General features: G+C 41.3%; 1 protein-coding gene across 1 annotated transcript in view; it reads left to right on the plus strand.

Moving 5' to 3' along the window:
* Positions 1 to 21,902, plus strand: part of LOC139419370 (fibrinogen like 1B) — a 52,384-nt gene that overhangs the window by 24,368 nt on the left and 6,114 nt on the right. The window contains exons 5-9 of the mRNA XM_071169312.1: positions 37 to 119; positions 4,529 to 4,688; positions 7,666 to 7,763; positions 16,888 to 16,976; positions 19,096 to 19,221. Of these exons, the coding sequence (XP_071025413.1) occupies positions 37 to 119; positions 4,529 to 4,688; positions 7,666 to 7,763; positions 16,888 to 16,976; positions 19,096 to 19,221 (556 nt within the window). The remainder of the gene's footprint in view (positions 1 to 36; positions 120 to 4,528; positions 4,689 to 7,665; positions 7,764 to 16,887; positions 16,977 to 19,095; positions 19,222 to 21,902) is intronic.

The following is a 21,902-nucleotide window of genomic DNA, read 5'->3' on the forward strand; positions in this document are numbered from 1 at the left end:
GACAATAAAGTAAAATTCTTCTTCTTCCCTGACCAGTAACTCAACCTTCAACCTAACAGAGGAATACAGGACAGGAGCCTCTCTGCCTCCAGCAGGAAGCCTCATCGTACATGACAAAGGTGAGAGATTCATAGCCTTGTTTTGCCAACTCCTACAGTATAGTCATCATTGTCAATGACCAAGACAACACTTAAACTGATTTGGGATCAGGCTAAGAGGCTACATCATCCGTTTGCCAACAGATCTGACCCGCTGGCTTACAGTTGCGCTAGGGTCTGACAATGAGAAATGTGTTGTTCTCCGAATTGTCTAGCAGCCATTCAATATTCTCGGTGTAACGTTTGGGATAATGGGACAATTCGGAGTACAACGCATTTCCCATCCCTGTATTGAGGACCGTTTTCCCGAGCCATATGTTTTGCTAGCTCCCTGGTGTCCTAATCTACACAGGAAGCCTGTCTGACCCTAGTGCAGCTGTAAGCAAGTGGATCTGCTAGCTACATCCTCCGGGAACCTTTCAACATTGTCTACTGTATGGCTGTGTCACCAGTATCTTCTGAGAACACAATATGGACACAAGGAGACGCCACCAGGTGTAGAAAGAGTTTAAATCTACATCAGCTCTGTTCTGTTCTATAACACCTCATGTAGAATCAACAAATCTATTCTTGTGTTTCTCAGTCAAGAAATGTCAGGCTATTTGTGTCTATTTCAACTATTTCAGTTGACTTTATACTAGAAGACCAGCGCTCTGATGCAGTCTGTCAAACAGGGAACTACTATATGAACATAAACAAATACTGTTGTCACAGAGGAACACACTAGTAGAGATGCTCTCCAGGTGCATGAAAAAAAACATTTTACGAAGCAGATACAATCATGACATTTTGTACAAACATTCCTCATCCCATTCCTCATCCCATTCCTCATCCCATTCCTCATCCCATTCCTCATCCCATTCCTCATCCCATTCCTCATCCCATTCCTCATCCCATTCCTCATCCCAGAAGGGATGTTTATTAAATGACATTTTTAGATTTTTTATAATACATCAAATATATTCAATAAGGCACTACAGGCTGGAATACATTTTTTTATCCTCTTATTTATTTTGGTATTTTGGTGCCTTAATATTATTTAGTTATTTCAAAAAGTAAACATAAACATTTTCTAAAACTTCATGTAAATGTTTATTTTATTATTATATTATCATATTACCGTCATCAAAATTTCATGAATTTAACCTCATTCAAATAGACAAAAATCTTTTCATTTCTAAGCTCACAAACTTTAATCATACATAATTTAAAAGCTAATTTCCTAGAGAATGTCCTAGAGAATGTCACAAACTGAAATATGTTGTAACTTACTTTGAAGAGATCATGATTGGGTCTAAATGTTTTGGTGATTGGTACACTAAATGTCTAAATGTTTTGGTGATTGGTATGCTAAATGTCTAAATGTTTTGGTGATTGGTACGCTAAATGTCTAAATGTTTTGGTGATTGGTACGCTAAATGTCTAAATGTTTTGGTGATTGGTACGCTAAATGTCTAAATGTTTTGGTGATTGGTACGCTAAATGTCTAAATGTTTTGGTGATTGGTACGCTAAATGTCTAAATGTTTTGGTGATTGGTACGCTAAATGTCTAAATGTTTTGGTGATTGGTACGCTAAATGTCTAAATGTTTTGGTGATTGGTACGCTAAATGTCTAAATGTTTTGGTGATTGGTACGCTAAATGTCTAAATGTTTTGGTGATTGGTACGCTAAATGTCTAAATGTTTTGGTGATTGGTACGCTAAATGTCTAAATGTTTTGGTGATTGGTACGCTAAATGTCTAAATGTTTTGGTGATTGGTACGCTAAATGTCTAAATGTTTTGGTGATTGGTACGCTAAATGCTTATCTTAACTACCATTTCTTGAAAGTCCCACCCTTCCCACATGCCGAAAACAATGTTTCAGCTTAAAATGAATTACAGTATCTGCAGTTATCCTTCGATAACTCCAGACTTGGGAATTGTTGAAATGTTGTCAAATACAGTGCCTTGCGAAAGTATTCGGCCCCCTTGAACTTTGCGACCTTTTGCCACATTTCAGGCTTCAAACATAAAGATATAAAACTGTATTTTTTTGTGAAGAATCAACAACAAGTGGGACACAATCATGAAGTGGAACGACATTTATTGGATATTTCAAACTTTTTTAACAAATCAAAAACTGAAATATTGGGCGTGCAAAATTATTCAGCCCCTTTACTTTCAGTGCTCAGTGACATTCAATGACCTCCCTTATCTCACCTCATTTGCTCACATCGTATATAGACTTGTTTATACTGTATTATTGACTGTATGTTTGTTTTACTCCATATGTAACTCTGTGTTGTCTGTTCACACTGCTATGCTTTATCTTGGCCAGGTCGCAATTGTAAATGTGAACTTGTTCTCAACTGGCCTACCTGGTTAAATAAAGGTGTTCTCAACTGGCCTACCCGGTTAAATAAAGGTGTTCTCAACTAGCCTACCCGGTTAAATAAAGGTGTTCTCAACTGGCCTACCCGGTTAAATAAAGGTGTTCTCAACTGGCCTACCCGGTTAAATAAAGGTGTTCTCAACTAGCCTACCTGGTTAAATAAAGGTGTTCTCAACTAGCCTACCCGGTTAAATAAAGGTGAAATAAAAAATAAATACAAAAGTTCCTGATGAACTCAACTGGTGAGCCTCTTTAGCAGCTGGTTCCATGGGCACACTGATTTCAATGTCCTTTGCCAAGGTCAGATTACTTTCAGTTAACAGTCTCTTTTGTGTAGCTTCGCTCCGTAGCCCACATTCTAGTCTTCAATAGTTTCCTCAGTCACGTGATCTTCATTCACTCATTGACGTTTCCCCCTCAAGTTCGCTCATTTAGCAGTTTTTAATTCCAAAGTTCGTCCTCACAGTTGAATAAATGCCTTTCCGTTAATCGCTGTTTTTATTGGTTCCTTTTTAATCACGTTATTTTCCCGCTCCGACGTTTGTCTCGAGTCTTTTTCTGCCGTCCATGACGATGTTAACTCTCTCTGTCTTAGCTAGCTCGGCTATGTACTTGCCTCTGCTAGCAATACACTGTGCTAACATTAGCCTAGACTGTACCACAGAAAATAACCGTTTTCAACAGTTGAAAAAAACGACTTCTTCCAGACAGAACAGTTCCTGTAGATTCAGACCTACTCATCTTCCAGACAGAATAGTTCCTGTAGATTCAGACCTACTCATCACCAATCTTTTGTCTCGTGGGTTTCATAACCACGTCTGTATAACAATTCAATAACAATGAGACGGGAGACAGGAATCAGTGCAACCATTTATCTGGAATGTGATCACCTCAACACATATACAAACCCCCATGATGCTCTGCGGCACAAGCCCAATAAACAACAAATACTTAAATAAATATGTAAATGGACACTAAACAAAACTCATAGAGGAATTTAAATGTTCAGTTCTAAAAAGTAGGGTCAGAAAGGTCAGTATGTTTGATAGCTGGTTACAGAGGTGACATAACAAGCATCAGGTCCATTATAACACAGTGAAGTAGAGGTGGGAGCTAAAAGCAGACATGGACAGTGAGACGGTGTGAGGAGGTCAGGGGTCAAACACTAGATCAGGACAGGTAGAAATGGCAGGGCTGGAAATAGACAGAGACACATTCTGATCATGGCTCAGACCTGACCTGAAACACCCAAACAGAAGATATTATAGAAAAGTCATGTCCAATAGGCTATATACTATTGTAGCGACCCGCACAGACGTGTGTTATGTGTTAGGCTATTAGTTGGTTGTGTTGTTCTTACCAGTACCCAGTGTTCACGGGGTCTGACATGCCAATCAACCTGCTATCTGCCAATCACGGGAATGCCTGGAATGTTCTGATGCCGGGCATCCTGGCGGTTGGCGGAGTGGCGTGGAGGGGGGTTGGGCAGGGGGATGGAGCATTGGAAGTTAAGACCAGGTTTAGCCTTTGTTCTCTCTCTTACGTCTGGGCTTCACAAGAGAAGGTCACGGTTGGCTTGTGGGGTATCTTTCATTTATTTGGCGTGGGCTAAGGCCAAACAGTAGCCTGTGTATAGCTGAGTTAATAAACTGTCAATTCGTAAACTCAATCCTCTGTCTGGACAATTGTTCCTTTATGATCTAGTCAGGTCATTACACTATATTCTATTCTACTGTATTTTAGTCAATACCACTCTGACATTGCTCATTCTAATATTTATGTATTTCTTAATTCCATTCTTTCATTTTTAGATTCATGTTTATTGTGGTATGTTGTTAGATACTACTGCAATGTTGGTGCTAGGAAAACAAGCATTTTGCTACACCTGCAATAACATCTGCTAAATATGTGTATGTGACCAATAAAATGTGATTTTATTTGTTTAAATAATATATATATTTTTTTTATGGTAATTGAGTGTTACCCTTTTCAGTAAAATGTGCCTTCATAGTAAGTTGTGATAATATCTCTGCGTGTGTCACCTCTCACCTCCAGACTGCTCTGAGCTGTATGACAGACAGAGGCCAGACTCCGGGTTTTACCGGATCAGGCCTAGAGTGGATCAGGAGCCGGTCCTAGTCTTCTGTGACATGGAAGATGGAGGGGGATGGACTGTTATACAGCGACGAAGACATGGCAGGGTTGACTTCAACAGGTGTGTGTGTGTGTGTGTGTGTGTGTGTGTGTGTGTGTGTGTGTGTGTGTGTGATCTTTGGAAAGCTGGCCTGTTTAACCTCTGCAATCAGCTAGTAGTTTATCACATCAGCACTGTGGCATCCAGCTGCTGTGTTTCAAATCAAATTGTATTAGTCCTCCTCCTTTCCCTGTAGTCCACAATCATCTCCTTTGTCTTGATCACGTCAGCATAGTGATACAAGGGGAAGCAGCAAGTGTGAGACTTTAACCAGTGCATGTTCTCTCCTCAATAGAGACTGAACCAGTGAATGTTCTCTCCTCCATAGAGACTGAACCAGTGAATGTTCTAGACTGACCCAGTGGATGTTCTCTCCTCCATAGAGACAGACCCAGTGAATGTTCTCTCCTCAATAGAGACTGAACCAGTGAATGTTCTCTCCTCCATAGAGACTGAACCAGTGAATGTTCTAGACTGACCCAGTGAATGTTCTCTCCTCCATAGAGACAGACCCAGTGAATGTTCTCTCCTCAATAGAGACTGAACCAGTGAATGTTCTCTCCTCCATAGAGACTGAACCAGTGAATGTTCTAGACTGACCCAGTGAATGTTCTCTCCTCCATAGAGACTGAACCAGTGAATGTTCTAGACTGACCAAGTGAATGCTCTCTCCTCCATAGAGACTGAACCAGTGAATGTTCTCTCCTCCATAGAGACTGACCCAGTGAATGTTCTCTCCTCCATAGAGACTGAACCAGTGAATGTTCTAGACTGACCCAGTGAATGTTCTCTCCTCCATAGAGACTGAACCAGTGAATGTTCTAGACTGACCAAGTGAATGCTCTCTCCTCCATAGAGACTGAACCAGTGAATGTTCTAGACTGACTCAGTGCATGTTCTCTCCTCCATAGAGACTGAACCAGTGAATGTTCTCTCCTCCATAGAGACTGAACCAGTGAATGTTATAGACTGACCCAGTGAATGTTCTCTCCTCCATAGAGACTGACCCAGTGAATGCTCTCTCCTCCATAGAGACTGAACCAGTGAATGTTATAGACTGACCCAGTGAATGCTCTCTCCTCCATAGAGACTGAACCAGTGAATGTTATAGACTGACCCAGTGAATGTTCTCTCCTCCATAGAGACTGAACCAGTGAATGTTCTAGACTGACCCAGTGAATGTTATCTCCTCCATAGAGACTGAACCAGTGAATGTTCTAGACTGACCCAGTGAATGTTCTCTCCTCCATAGAGACTGAACCAGTGAATGTTCTAGACTGACCCAGTGAATGTTCTCTCCTCCATAGAGACTGAACCAGTGAATGTTCTCTCCTCCATAGAGACTGAACCAGTGAATGTTCTCTCCTCCATAGAGACTGACCCAGTGAATGTTCTCTCCTCTATAGAGAGTCAACCAGTGAATGTTCTAGACTGACCCAGTGAATGTTCTCTCCTCTGTAGAGACTGAACCAGTGAATGTTCTCTCCTCCATAGAGACTGACCCAGTGCATGTTCTAGACTGAACCTGTGAATGTTCTCTCCTCCATAGAGACTGAACCAGTGAATGTTCTAGACTGACCCAGTGAATGTTCTCTCCTCCATAGAGACTGACCCAGTGAATGTTTTCTCCTCCATAGAGACCATAGAGACCAGTGAATGTTCTCTCCTCCATAGACACTGAACCAGTGAATGTTCTCTCCTCCATAGAGACTGAACCAGTGAATGTTTTAGATTGATCCAGTGAATGTTCTCTCCTCCATAGAGACTAACCCAGTGAATATTCTAGACTGACCCAGTGAATGCTCTCTCCTCCATAGAGACTGAACCAGTGAATGTTCTAGACTGACCCAGTGAATGTTCTCTCCTCTATAGAGAGTGAACCAGTGAATGTTCTAGACTGACCCAGTGAATGTTCTCTCCTCTGTAGAGACTGAACCAGTGCATGTTCTAGACTGAACCTGTGAATGTTCTCTCCTCCATAGAGACTGAACCAGTGAATGTTTTCTCCTCCATAGAGACCATAGAGACCAGTGAATGTTCTCTCCTCCATAGACACTGAACCAGTGAATGTTCTCTCCTCCATAGAGACTGAACCAGTGAATGTTTTAGATTGACCCAGTGAATGTTCTCTCCTCCATAGAGACTAACCCAGTGAATATTCTAGATTGACCCAGTGAATGCTCTCTCCTCCATAGAGACTGAACCAGTGAATGTTCTAGACTGACCCAGTGAATGCTCTCTCCTCTGTAGAGACTGACCCAGTGAATGTTATAGACTGACCCAGTGAATGTTCTCTCCTCCATAGAGACTGACCCAGTGAATGTTATAGACTGACCCAGTGAATGCTCTCTCCTCCATAGAGACTGAACCAGTGAATGTTCTAGACTGACCCAGTGAATGCTCTCTCCTCCATAGAGACTAAACCAGTGAATGTTATAGACTGTCCCAGTGAATGCTCTCTCCTCCATAGAGACTGAACCAGTGAATGTTCTAGACTGACCCAGTGAATGTTCTCTCCTCTGTAGAGACTGAACCAGTGAATGTTCTCTCCTCCATAGAGACTGACCCAGTGCATGTTCTAGACTGACCCAGTGAATGTTCTCTCCTCTGTAGAGACTGAACCTGTGAATGTTCTCTCCTCCATAGAGACTGACCCAGTGAATGTTCTCTCCTCTGTAGAGACTGAACCTGTGAATGTTCTCTCCTCCATAGAGACTGAACCAGTGAATGTTATAGACTGACCCAGTGAATGCTCTCTCCTCCATAGAGACTGAACCAGTGAATGTTCTCTCCTACATAGAGACTGAACCAGTGAATGTTCTCTCCTCCATAGAGACTGACCCAGTGAATGTTATAGACTGTCCCAGTGAATGCTCTCTCATCCATAGAGACTGAACCAGTGAATGTTATAGACTGACCCGGTGAATGCTCTCTCCTCCATAGAGACTGAACCAGTGAATGTTATAGACTGACCCAGTGAATTCTCTCTCCTCCATAGAGACTGGGTGGACTACAGAGACGGGTTTGGAGACTTTAAGCTGTGGAACGATGAATTCTGGCTGGGCAACGAACACATCCATTCTCTGGTGAAGGAAGGTAAGATCTGGGGCCATATGTAGGCTGTCAACCCTAACACAATGAGAGGCTTGATACATACGGCCCCAGAACACATTCACTCTCTGGTTTTAGGGCGGCAGATAGCCTAACGGTTAAGGGCCAGTAAGAGCCGGTAAGGGCCATTAAAAGCCAGTAAGGACCAGTAAGAGCCGGTAAGGGACGGTAAGGGATGGTAAGAGCTGGTAAGGGCCATTAAAAGCCAGTAAGGACCAGTAAGAGCCAGTAAGGGACAGTAAGTGCCAGTAAGAGCCAGTAAGGGACAGTAAGGGACAGTAAGAGCCAGTAAGGGACAGTAAGGGACAGTAAGAGCCAGTAAGGGCCAGTAAAAGACAGTAAGGACCAGTAAGAGCCGGTAAGGGACGATAAGGGATGGTAAGAGCTGGTAAGGGCCATTAAAAGCCAGTAAGGACCAGTAGGAGCCAGTAGGGGACAGTAAGTGCCAGTAAGAGCCAGTAAGGGACAGTAAGAGCCAGTAAGGGCCAGTAAGAGACAGTAAGAGACAGTAAGGGTCAGTAAGAGACAGTAAGGGACAGTAAGAGACAGTAAGGGACAGTAAGGGACAGTAAGAGACAGTAAGGGACAGTAAGAGACAGTAAGCGAAGGTTCACTGGTTTGAACCCCTGAGCCATCAAGGTAGAAAAATCTGCCGTTTTGCCCTTAAGCAAGGCAATTAACTCCCAAGCTGATGGCAATGATTAAGGCAGCCACCCCATACTGCTCTGATTCAGAGGGGTTAAATGCAGACACATTTCGATTGAATGCATTCAGATGTGCAACTGAATTAGGTGTCCCCCTTCCCTTTCCCTCTAGAAGGGGAGACACGTTCACTCAACAAGAGATTACATACAGTAACAGCCATGACTCAGACCTCCATTAACAGCAAAGTCCCCAGACAGTGATCACATGTGAGAGTGCTGATCTGGATCACATCTCTCTAGCCCTAATAAACACTGGATCACAAGATAATTGAACAGGCTACTGTTGATTGTTGTGTGTTTTTTTGTGTGTGAGTAATAATGTGCGTATGTATGTTTTAATAGTGTGTGTCTGTGTGTAATAATGTGTGTATGTGTGTACAGTGGTTCCTACTTTAAAAGTTGCGAGGTTATATCGCGGGACTTGGAGGTAACAACAAACCTCAGATGTCCCACTTCCTGGTTGGATTTTTTCTCCGGTTTTTGCCTGAGTTCTGTTATACTCACAGACATCATTCAAACAGTTTTAGAAACTACAGAGTGTTTTCCATCCAATACTAATAATAATATGCATATATTAGCATCTGGGACTGAGTAGGAGACAGTTTACTCTGGGCACCTTATTCATCCAAGCTACTCAATACTGCCCCCAGCCATAAGAAGTTAGAGGTACCCAGCACCAGACCACCACAAGAGGGAGGTAGAGCACTCATTATGCATTTGGGCCCCAAGGTTTTTATATGACTAATCATATAGAGTGTGTCGCGATACGAAACCTTCAGCCCCGCCCCTTGGCCGGCAGCGGGGTGCTATTGGTGGTTAGCGTCCCGTTCCCTGGATTGGACAGGGCACTATAGATACTTCAGGTTATCTCGGTATAACCAGGACCGCTCGCGTAGCCCTGCCTCTCTCTCTGTATCGAAGCGTTGTCCGCGTAGAGAGGTCTTTTGCCTTGTCACTCTCAACGGTCTAGCTCTAGCTGGGATGTGTGAACCCCACCTTTATCCTCTAGACTCTTTGTTTCACCACTAATTGATCCCTGAGTTGTTATTAAGCACTAGTCCTACCAGTCTCTATATGATTTCCCTGTGGTTGAGTGTTTCCCCTCTGTGATGTATCTAGTTTAAAGTGTGAAGACCTTTAGTCAACTTAGTCTCACTACTCTGCCCGTCGGCTATGTATCGCTTGGATAATAAAACTTGGATAGATCGATAAGACAATTAATGAATCACTACTGGACACACCTTCCTCTTTGTATTTTAATGGTAACTCGCTCAATCACAGAGTATTGGTCTCCGTTTCCAGTGTCCCGGGTAGAGGGGAGTGTCAAAGTTGTTATCTCCCTTGCCGTTAACTGTCTTGGGAGGGCGTTTTACTCGCGACAAAGCAAGACTACCGTTTATTTTTGGAAACACTCTGTTTTTTGTCTTTTACAATCAATCAAACTTCAAAATACACAATTTGTTACTTGGTCACACACAGCGTTAATCAAAAACATGCAAATGCCTTAATGCTCTATAAATGCTATAAGGTACAATGACACTTATCTCTAATAAATTGTAATAGTTTAAATTAATTACCTTTTAATAGTTATATAATAGTTAGTAATACCTTTAACAGGAAGACCCACAAGATCAGGAGCAGAGTTTCAATCGGTCAGAGTTCTGAGAATTCAGTTTCGGTATCGATTCCTCCTATGAGAGATCGGTGGTTCACTTAAATTTCGAGATTCAAGTTAGTCTGGAGAGACCCTTCTCGCCCCAGAGGATATATCCGAGGCTGGCTGCGGCACTCGATCGGGCTGCAGTATTGTGCTCGGTGGCAACAAGACAAAACAGGCTCCGGGTCAACTGGCGGCAGGATCAGTCTATGATAATCTCCTGGTTCCTAGGCGAGTGGTTCACCGTTGGTCTACCGCAGTGTCTGTGGCAATAAGCCTTGGCCGGAGTGTTGAGCTCAATCAGTTAAGATATTGTTGCATCAAGATAAGCCGGGCGCAAGTCAAATGATGACAAGAGCTGTTCAATAGGCAAGCGGCACGAACCTGAGTTCCAGCAAGTTAGAATCTATAGATAATTTGAGTGGTTCAACTAAATTTCGAGATTCAAGTTAGTCTGGAGGGACGAAAGATTCTCCGCTGAGCTACCGCAGTGTCAGTGGCTATAAGTCCCGGCCGGAATGTTGAGCTCAATCGGTTAAGATATTATTGCATCAAGATAAACCAAGCAACGGGTCAGATGGCGACTAGAACAACTGTTCAATAGCTAAACGGCCCAAGTTCCAGCAAGTTAGAACATTTTATTCATTTGAGTCAGGTGTCAATTACCCAAAGGCAAATGGTTGTCTAAATGAATTCAGAATTCAAGAAGTCAGCGCCAAAGAAATGGCAATTTCTCTTTATATACCTTTTGTTTCTCTGCACCGGATCTGCTGCTCGTCCCATTTCCTCAGACTAAACAATGATCTCGAGTCGCTCTTTCCTGAAGCATATCGAGTCACCCTTTCCGGTAGCAGAGAGGGTGATGGCACATCTTACAACAGGAAATACTTTTCTTACAGTGCATATATGTGCCTCTGTTTATGACAGAGCCTATTACTCTAGCAACAATGATTCTAACAGTTTTTCCCATTCCTCAGAGGTGTCGTTGAGGGGTGGAGCAGGAGTTTCTTGGTACCAGGAGGTTGAGTTAGGAGGTGAGCTGGTGGCATACTCAGGTGATTGTGTCCAGTCAGGTAGTTCAGATGTTTCTGGAGGCTCAAAAACGGGTGGGGAGAGAGGGGGAAAAGGGACACAGAGGAGATCCCTTTGGTGTTTCACCACAAGTGACTCCAATGACAAATTTGACGTCGTCGCTGGTGATTTTCGTCAGCAAAGATGTCTGACAGAAACATTACGGTGGAAGCAAATGTAAGTAATTCTAACGTTGTATATTTTTTATTTAACTAGACAAGTCAGTTAAGAACAAATTATTATTTTCAATGACTGCCTGGGAACAGTGGGTTAACTGCCTGTTCAGGGGCAGAACGACAGATTTGTACCTTGTCAGCTCGGGGATTTGAGCTTGCAACCTTTTGGTTACTAGTCCAACGCTCTAACCACTAGGCTACCCTGCCGTCCCTACACTCTAACCACTAGGCTACCCTGCCACCCCGTCATAATGAATCATTCAAAAAATGTACAATTGAGAGGAATATGTTAGTTAATGTAGAGACAAACGGTTGTGCATATATTTTTGTTACAAAAATCGCTATTTACCAAGTCGTTTTCCAGTCATATCCAATACCAGGTGTATCAAACTCCAGTCTCTGAATGATTCTGTGTCTGCATGTATGTATTACAATTATACACTTCAACAGTGTTTACCACTCCTGCTCCTGGGACATCAATGAGTACACATTGTAACCATGCAATAGACTAGAAACATGATTTAAGTAAAAGCTGATTAATCATATATACAGAATAAAAAACAGTAAGCTACACTTCCTATGCATGTCTAACTCCCTTCATCTGCATTAATCTGAGGAGGTTCTCCCAGCCATGTAGACGATTGAATACAGGGTAGCTTTGTCACCAGAGCGGTTTAGAGCATATTACTATTTGCCTGTGAAAAACTAGACCTTCATACAAACTTGCTATACTGAATTCTTGACTCACAACCGAAGGTGCTGCCATATCCTGCCAGCACTCCCACAAGCGAGCCACTCAGGTGGAGAATGACATGTGGAAGAGGGCGAGGAATGAGATAGGAGTAACAATCCAGGCTATTTGCTCACAGACCGGCATAATAATGTAATGAAACAAGCAGGGAGCAGGTTTAGAACCCTCAACATTCTAGCCCATCCAGCATGCTGTGCCAAAATGTATTAATTGGGGTTGGGAATGAATGTGGCAAAAAACACTTTATCTATTGGAATCTTTAACATGTGGACAGGGGAGAAAGAATTACTATTAGTTTTTCACCAGCGTAGCAGGATGGGCTATTAGCTAAACAATAGACTATTCAACCTTTACTAAAGAATTGTCTAATAGCTGAGCTAGGTGTGACCCCCCCCCCCCCCCCAACTTGAGCTAGGTGTGAACCCCCCCTCCCCAACTTGAGCTAGGTGTGAACCCCCCCACCTCCCCAACATGCAACAAATCATTTGTATCCATCTTTCCACATCTACCTACACATGGTTAATGTTCTGGAAAAAATATATATATATACTGTAGCAGGTGGGTGTGTGTGTATATACAGTGCCTTGCGAAAGTATTCGGCCCCCTTGAACTTTGCGACCTTTTGCCACATTTCAGGCTTCAAACATAAAGATATAAAACTGTATTTTTTTGTGAAGAATCAACAACAAGTGGGACACAATCATGAAGTGGAACAACATTTATTGGATATTTCAAACTTTTTTAACAAATCAAAAACTGAAAAATTGGGCGTGCAAAATTATTCAGCCCCCTTAAGTTAATACTTTGTAGCGCCACCTTTTGCTGCGATTACAGCTGTAAGACGCTTGGGGTATGTCTCTATCAGTTTTGCACATCGAGAGACTGACATTTTTTCCCATTCCTCCTTGCAAAACAGCTCGAGCTCAGTGAGGTTGGATGGAGAGCATTTGTGAACAGCAGTTTTCAGTTCTTTCCACAGATTCTCGATTGGATTCAGGTCTGGACTTTGACTTGGCCATTCTAACACCTGGATATGTTTATTTTTGAACCATTCCACAGTTGAAGTGTACCTATGATAAAATTACAGACCTCTACATGCTTTGTAAGTAGGAAAACCTGCAAAATAAGCAGTGTGTCAAATACTTGTTCTCCCCACTGTAAGTATTTAATCACCTACCAACCAGTAAGAATTCCGGCTCTCACAGACCTGTTAGTTTTTTTTAAGAATCCCTCCTGTTCTCCACTCATTACCTGTATTAACTGCACCTGTTTGAACTCGCCATCATGGCTATTAGCAGGGCTATAATTTGTCCTTTATAAATATTATTTTGGCCTTTATTTATGTTACAATCGCTCACTGTCGTTTCTTTAAAAATGAAATATTCTCCAAAACATCGTTATATATGGCCTTCCCGCCCTCTATTTCAGCACTGTTTCACGCTGCTCTGAGACGAGCATGGAGAAACGAAAATGTTCAGTTATATTCCATGATATTCTTAAGATATATGTGTTGACTGAATATAAATATGTGATTTATGCTAAATAATCAAGTTAGGTTTCTCCAGGAATAAATCATTCTAAATAACAAACTGGCCTTTATTTTTAAATTTGTGAGAATGTCTCACCCCATGTTCAACAATTGCTTTTTCCCTCATTCTAGATTAAATGAAAACGAAATCTCAAAAATATTGTTCGTTTAAAAAAAAGTGATTATTGTTATTCTCAGATATTGTCACAGATCCTAACAGAAAATGTCCCTTAGATATTCATTATAGGCATATATTATAAACATTCAGAGATATTAGTTTAGAATCATCCAACCCTCTAAATAGATATTCATTTAGAATCATCCAACCCTCTAAATAGATATTAATTTAGAATCCTCCAACCCTCTAAATAGATATTCATTTAGAATCCTCCAACCCTCTAAATAGATATTCATTTAGAATCCTCCAACCCTCTAAATAGATATTCATTTAGAATCCTCCAACCCTCTAAATAGATATTCATTTAGAATCCTCCAACCCTCTAAATAGATATTCATTTAGAATCCTCCAACCCTCTAAATAGATATTCATTTAGAATCCTCCAACCCTCTAAATAGATATTCATTTAGAATCCTCCAACCCTCTAAATGTAGTTATTGGCGGCTTTATTTACTACACATTTGTGAGAATGTCTCACCCCATGTTCAAGAATTGCCTTTTTCTCAATCACTTCAGGTTAAATGAAAAGGAAAACTCCAAAATATTGTTACTTTTTTAAACAAAGCGATAATTATTATGAATTAATTTAGAATTATATAAAATGCCCCTTAGATATTCATTTAGATAGAATCCTCCAATCCTCTAAATGAAATTATTGGCGGAGAGTCACGTCATTGAATTTATTTTTTTAGATATACTGTAGGCCTACCGTAGGCGACATGAGACTCACCAGTGGTGAGTAATGTGCTGTTAAAAGTGGGGTAGGTCTTATTTATTTAAAGAGCATATTGAAGTTAGAAGCAAAAGGATTTGAAGCAATAGACTACAACTATTTTAACACCGTTTCACACTGTTCTGAGACAAGCATGTGGACTGGTAGTGATAAATCAATGGGGACTGGTATTAATAAGTCAATGAGGACTGGTAGAGATAAATCAATGGGGACTGGTAGTGATAAATCAATGGGGACTGGTAGTGATAAATCAATGGGGACTGGTAGTGATATATCAATGGGGACTGGTAGAGATAAATCAATGGGGACTGGTAGAGATAAATCAATGGGGACTGGTAGTGATAAATCAATGGGGACTGGTAGTGATAAATCAATGGGGACTGGTAGTGATAAATCAATGGGGACTGGTAGTGATAAATCAATGGGGACTGGTAGTGATATATCAATGGGGACTGGTAGTGATAAATCAATGGGGACTGGTATCGATAAATCAATGGAGACTGGTAGTGATAAATCAATGGGGACTGATAGTGATAATTCAATGGGGACTGGTAGTGATAAATCAATGGGGACTGGTAATGATAAATCAATGGGGACTGGTAGTGATAAATCAATGGGGACTGGTAGTGATAAATCGATGAGATATTTATTTTGACTGAATCTCCGTTTGGGTATTGGTTAGACTAGAATTAGAAAAGTAGGGTGTAAAATGTTATGTTCTTAGTGTAACCTTTATTTAACTAGGCAAGTCAGTTAAGAACAAACTCTTATTTACAAGGACAGCCTACTCCCCCCCCCCCCCCCCATCTGGAAGCCCGGTCTCCTGTGTCCCCGCATGCTCTCCCTTATGTAAGGAATTATGCATTTTCCCATGTTTACTACAATATGTATTGTAGGCTATGTTTACTTGTCAGATTGCGCAGTAGTCTAATAAACAAATGTAGGTGGCTTATATCTTTAAAATACTTTATCCAAATGTAAAAGCATGTACTGTACAGTACTGTATTTCTTCATCTGTATCTTTATGCTTCGTTAATAAAATAATGATAAAAATACTCTTTCAAAATGTAGATGTTGATTTAGTTATGGATCCATAATGAATTACTATGGGAATAAATATCACTGATTTACAAAAATATTGGAACAAAGTTGTCTAATGAAGGCAAACCATTTAGAATCCTCCAATCCTCTTCTGCTGTAGCCTACCCCCGACCATCACGTTGTACAGCTCCATATTTTCCATTCCACCCTGACGGAAACCCTGAGGATTTCGTTTTTCTCAGGAATAAAAACACCATAATATTAATAAAATTAATTAAGCCAAGTTTCTTAAAATCAGTCCCATATACTATGTTATTTCAAAACAGGTTTTATATTCTCTGGTAATGCCAATATGGGAGACTATCAAATGCTTCTCAAAGATGCCCTCTGGTGGTTAAACTAGCACTAACCAGCATTAATGGTAAAAATGGCCGACAATTAAAAAAGGTGTCACAGAATGCTGCAGCAGCACTAAAGGTGCAGTATGGCACAACTTTTAAAGGAGGAACCACTGTGTGTGTGTAACAGTGTGTCTGTGTGTTTGTGTAATAACGTGTATGTGTGTGTGCAATCATGTGTGTGTGTGTAATAATTGTGTGTGTGTGTGTGTGTAATAGTGTGTGTGTGTAATAGTGTGTGTGTGTAATAACGTGTGTGTGTGTAATAACTTGTGTGTGTGTAATAGTGTGTGTGTATATGTGTAATAACGTGTGTGTGTGTGTCTCTGTGTGTGTGTGTGTGTGTGTGTGTGTGTGTGTGTGTGTGTGTGTGTGTCTGTGTAAAAATGTGTGTGTGTGTGTAATAATGTGTGTGTGTGTGTGTGTGTGTAATATGTGTGTGTAATAATGTGTGTGTGTAATATGTGTGTGTGTGTAATAATATGTGTGTGTGTGTGTGTGTGTGTGTGTGTAATAATGTTTGTGTGTGTAATATGTGTGTGTAATAATGTGTGTGTGTAATATGTATGTATGTGTATGTGTGTGTAATATGTGTGTCTGTGTGTAATAATGTGTGTGTGTGTAATATGTATGTATGTGTATGTGTGTGTAATGTATGTGTATGTATGTGTAATAATGTGTGTGTGTAATAATGTTTGTGTGTGTGTGTAATAATGTGTGTGTGTGTAATATGTATGCATGTGTATGTGTGTGTAATGTGTATGTATGTGTGTGTAATGTGTATGTATGTGCATGTGTGTGTAATATGTATGTATGTGTGTGTAATATGTGTGTGTGTGTGTGTGTAATATGTATGTATGTGTGGGTTTGAGGTGAGAACCTGGTGAAGATAGATCTGATGGACTGGAGCGGAGCCAAGACTCATACCTACTACCAGAACTTCAGGATCACAGATGAGAAGGTAAGACACTCTGAACACTGTGTATAGTCTGGGGGAGGAGAAGGTAAGACACTCAGAACACTGTGTATAGTCTGGGGGAGGAGAAGGTAAGACACTCAGAACACTGTGTATTGTCTGGGGGAGGAGAAGGTAAGACACTCAGAACACTGTGTATAGTCTGGGGGATGAGAAGGTAAGACACTCAGAACACTGTGTATAGTCTGGGGGAGGAGAAGGTAAGACACTCAGAACACTGTGTATAGTCTGGGGGAGGAGAAGGTAAGACACTCAGAACACTGTGTATAGACTGGGGGATGAGAAGGTAAGACACTCAGAACACTGTGTATAGTCTGGGGGAGGAGAAGGTAAGACACTCAGAACACTGTGTATAGTCTGGGGGAGGAGAAGGTAAGACACTCAGAACACTGTGTATAGTCTGGGGGAGGAGAAGGTAAGACACTCAGAACACTGTGTATAGTCTGGGGGATGAGAAGGTAAGACACTCAGAACACTGTGTATAGTCTGGGGGAGGAGAAGGTAAGACACTCAGAACACTGTGTATAGTCTGGGGGAGGAGAAGGTAAGACACTCAGAACACTGTGTATAGTCTGGGGGAGGAGAAGGTAAGACACTCAGAACACTGTGTATAGTCTGGGGGAGGAGAAGGTAAGACACTCAGAACACTGTGTATAGTCTGGGGGAGGAGAAGGTAAGACACTCAGAACACTGTGTATAGTCTGGGGGAGGAGAAGGTAAGACACTCAGAACACTGTGTATAGTCTGGGGGATGAGAAGGTAAGACACTCAGAACACTGTGTATAGTCTAGGGGAGGAGAAGGTAAGACACTCAGAACACTGTGTATAGTCTGGGTGAGGAGAAGGTAAGACACTCAGAACACTGTGTATAGTCTGGGGGATGAGAAGGTAAGACACTCAGAACACTGTGTATAGTCTAGGGGAGGAGAAGGTAAGACACTCAGAACACTGTGTATAGTCTGGGGGAGGAGAAGGTAAGACACTGGCTAGTAACAGTCTGTGGGATCTCTGGTAACAGACTTTGGGATGGCTGGTAACAGGCTGTGGGATGGTTTGTAACAGACTTTGGGATGACTGGTAAACAGGCTGTGGGGTGGTTTGTAACAGACTTTGGGATGGCTGGTAAACATGCTGTGGGATGGTTTGTAACAGACTTTGGGATGGCTGGTAACAGACTTTGGGATGGCTGGTAACAGTCTGTGGGATGGCTGGTAAACAGGCTGTGTGATGGCTGGTAAACAGGCTGTGTGATGGCTGGTAAACAGTCTGTGTGATGGCTGGTAACAGACTTTGGGATGGCTGGTAACAGTCTGTGTGATGGCTGGTAACAGACTGTGGGATGGCTGGTAACAGTCTGTGGGATGGCTGGTAACAGACTGTGGGATGGCTGGTAACAGTCTGTGTACTTCTGATTGAATTAATTTCATTATCTTTAGTAGTCACAGGGGCTACTCTGTCAGGTGGACAGAACGTATTTAAAAGACAGATCTGTCTGACACTTTTACTTTTAATTAATTTGTACAAATTTCCACTTTGACATTATGGGGTACAGTGTGTCGGCCAGTGACGAAAGAACATCTAAATTCAAGCTATTTTAATATCAGGCTGTAACACAACAAAATGTGGGAAAAGTCAAGGTGTGTGAATATTTTCTGAAAAGCCTCTACTTCCTGTAGATTATACTAATGTTCTGATCTCTTTGAAGTTCAAATCGCTGGAGACGTGAAACCAGTCATACAGTATGGCAGCATATTGAAACACGTTAGCACGTTAGCACGTTAGCTTTCACACAGTAAAGTACAGGAAATGCATGGGCCATTATGCATCATTTAAATTATACTGCCTTTTCACTTGCAGAAATGTCTTAATTTATAGGCTACCGCGACATTCTCTATTTCCTTTAACTATCGTGTTCAATATCAGTCACTATCAGTATCGACCGTCAGTAGGTCTAATAACAAATATTCAACTGCCAATCGACTGTTAGTTCCCTTCATTTGGCATAGCCTACATGGTACTACTGTACTCTAACCTTAACTATCTACCCCCTGTACCTCCCTTCCCTTTCCTCCCCTCTCTCTCCCTCTCCTCCCCTCCTCCCCAGGATAGCTATCGTCTATGGTACGGTGTGCATAGCGGTCGTGGAGGAGATGCTTTATCAGGAGGAAGGGGGATGGTGGATCAGTGGTCTTCCTCTCTCAGTGGGATGCAGTTCAGCACCAGAGACCAGGTTAGACACATCTACCCAATCAATCAACCAAACATTCCCTGGTTAGTCACAGCCATCTAATCAATCATTCCCAGGTTAGTCACATCTACCCAATCAATCAACCAGTCATTCCCAGGTTAGTCACAGCTATCTAATCAATCATTCCCAGATTAGTCACATCTACCCAATCAATCAACCAATCATTCCCAGGTTAGTCACAGCTATCTAATCAATCATTCCCAGATTAGTCACATCTACCCAATCAATCAACCAATCATTCCCAGGTTAGTCACAGCTATCTAATCAATCATTCCCAGATTAGTCACATCTACCCAATCAACCAATCATTCCCAGGAAAGTCACAGCTATCTAATAAATCATTCCCAGATTAGTCACATCTACCCAATCAATCAACCAATCATTCCCAGGTTAGTCACAGCTATCTAATCAATCATTCCCAGATTAGTCACATCTACCCAATCAATCAACCAATCATTCCCAGGAAAGTCACAGCTATCTAATAAATCATTCCCAGGTTAGTCACATCTACCTAATCAATCATTCCCAGGTTAGTCACAGCTATCTAATCAATTAATCATTACCAGGTTAGTCACAGCTACATAATCAATAAATCATTACCAGGTTAGTCACAGCTATCTAATCAATAAATCATTACCAGGTTAGTCACAGCTATCTAATCAATATATCATTACCAGGTTAGTCACAGCTACATAATCAATATATCATTACCAGGTTAGTCACAACTACATAATCAATAAATCATTACCAGGTTAGTCACAGCTATCTAATCAATATATCTTTACCAGGTTAGTCACAGCTACATAATCAATAAATCATTACCAGGTTAGTCACAGCTATCTAATCAATAAATCATTACCAGGTTAGTCACAGCTATCTAATCAATATATCATTACCAGGTTAGTCACAGCTACATAATCAATATATCATTACCAGGTTAGTCACAGCTACATAATCAATCATTCCCAGGTTAGTCACAGCTACCTAATCAATCATTCCCAGGTTAGTCACATCTACCTAATCAATCATTCCCAGGTTAGTCACAGCTACATAATCAATCATTCCCAGGTTAGTCACAGCTACCTAATCAATCATTCCCAGGTTAGTCACATCTACCTAATCAATCATTCCCAGGTTAGTCACAGCTACATAATCAATCATTACCAGGTTAGTCACAGCTATCTAATCAATACATCATTACCAGGTTAGTCACAGCTACATAATCAATAAATCATTACCAGGTTAGTCACAACTACATAATCAATAAATCATTACCAGGTTAGTCACAGCTACATAATCAATAAATCATTACCAGGTTAGTCACAACTACATAATCAATATATCATTACCAGGTTAGTCACAACTATCTAATCAATAAATCATTACCAGGTTAGTCACAGCTACATAATCAATATATCATTACCAGGTTAGTCACAACTACATAATCAATATATCATTACCAGGTTAGTCACAGCTACCTAATCAATCATTCCCAGGTTAGTCACAGCTACATAATCAATCATTACCAGGTTAGTCACAGCTATCTAATCAATACATCATTACCAGGTTAGTCACAACTACATAATCAATATATCATTTCCAGGTTAGTCACAACTACATAATCAATATATCATTACCAGGTTAGTCACAGCTATCTAATCAATAAATCATTAAAACACTCAGTGTAATGAGCAGGGTGAAAACACTCACAGTGTATTGAGTACAGTGACGACACTCATAGTGTATTGAGTACAGTGACGACACTCATAGTGTATTGAGCACAGTGAAGACACTCATAGTGTATTGAGCACAGTGAAGACACTCAGTGTATTGAGCACAGTGAAGACACTCAGTGAATTGAGCACAGTGAAGACACTCATAGTGTATTGAGCACAGTGAAGACACAGTGTATTGAGCACAGTGAAGACACTCAGTGTATTGAGCACAGTGAAGACACTCAGTGTATTGAGCAGGGTGTTCACTCATAGTGCATTGAGCACAGTGAAGACACTCAGTGTATTGAGCACAGTGAAGACACTCAGTGTATTGAGCACAGTGAAAACACTCAGTGTATTGAGCACAGTGCAGACACTCATAGTGTATTGAGCACAGTGAAGACACTCATAGTGTATTGAGCACAGTGAAGACACAGTGTATTGAGCACAGTGAAGACACTCAGTGTATTGAGCAGGGTGAAGACACTCATAGTGCATTGAGCACAGTGAAGACACTCATAGTGCATTGAGCACAGTGAAGACACTCATAGTGTATTGAGCACAGTGAAGACACTCATAGTGTATTGAGCACAGTGACGACACTCATAGTGTATTGAGCACAGTGAAGACACTCAGTGTATTGAGCACAGTGAAGACACTCAGTGTATTGAGCACAGTGAAGACACTCAAGTGTATTGAGCACAGTGAAAACATTCATAGTGTATTGAGCACAGTGAAGACACTCAGTGTATTGAGCACAGTGAAAACACTCAGTGTATTGAGCACAGTGCAGACACTCATAGTGTATTGAGCACAGTGAAGACACTCATAGTGTATTGAGCACAGTGAAAACACTCATAGTGTATTGAGCACAGTGAAGACACTCATAGTGTATTGAGCACAGTGAAGACACTCAGTGTATTGAGCACAGTGAAGACACTCAGTGAA

This window comes from Oncorhynchus clarkii, chromosome 10 (assembly GCF_045791955.1).
Source record: "Oncorhynchus clarkii lewisi isolate Uvic-CL-2024 chromosome 10, UVic_Ocla_1.0, whole genome shotgun sequence".
Taxonomy (NCBI): domain Eukaryota; kingdom Metazoa; phylum Chordata; class Actinopteri; order Salmoniformes; family Salmonidae; genus Oncorhynchus; species Oncorhynchus clarkii.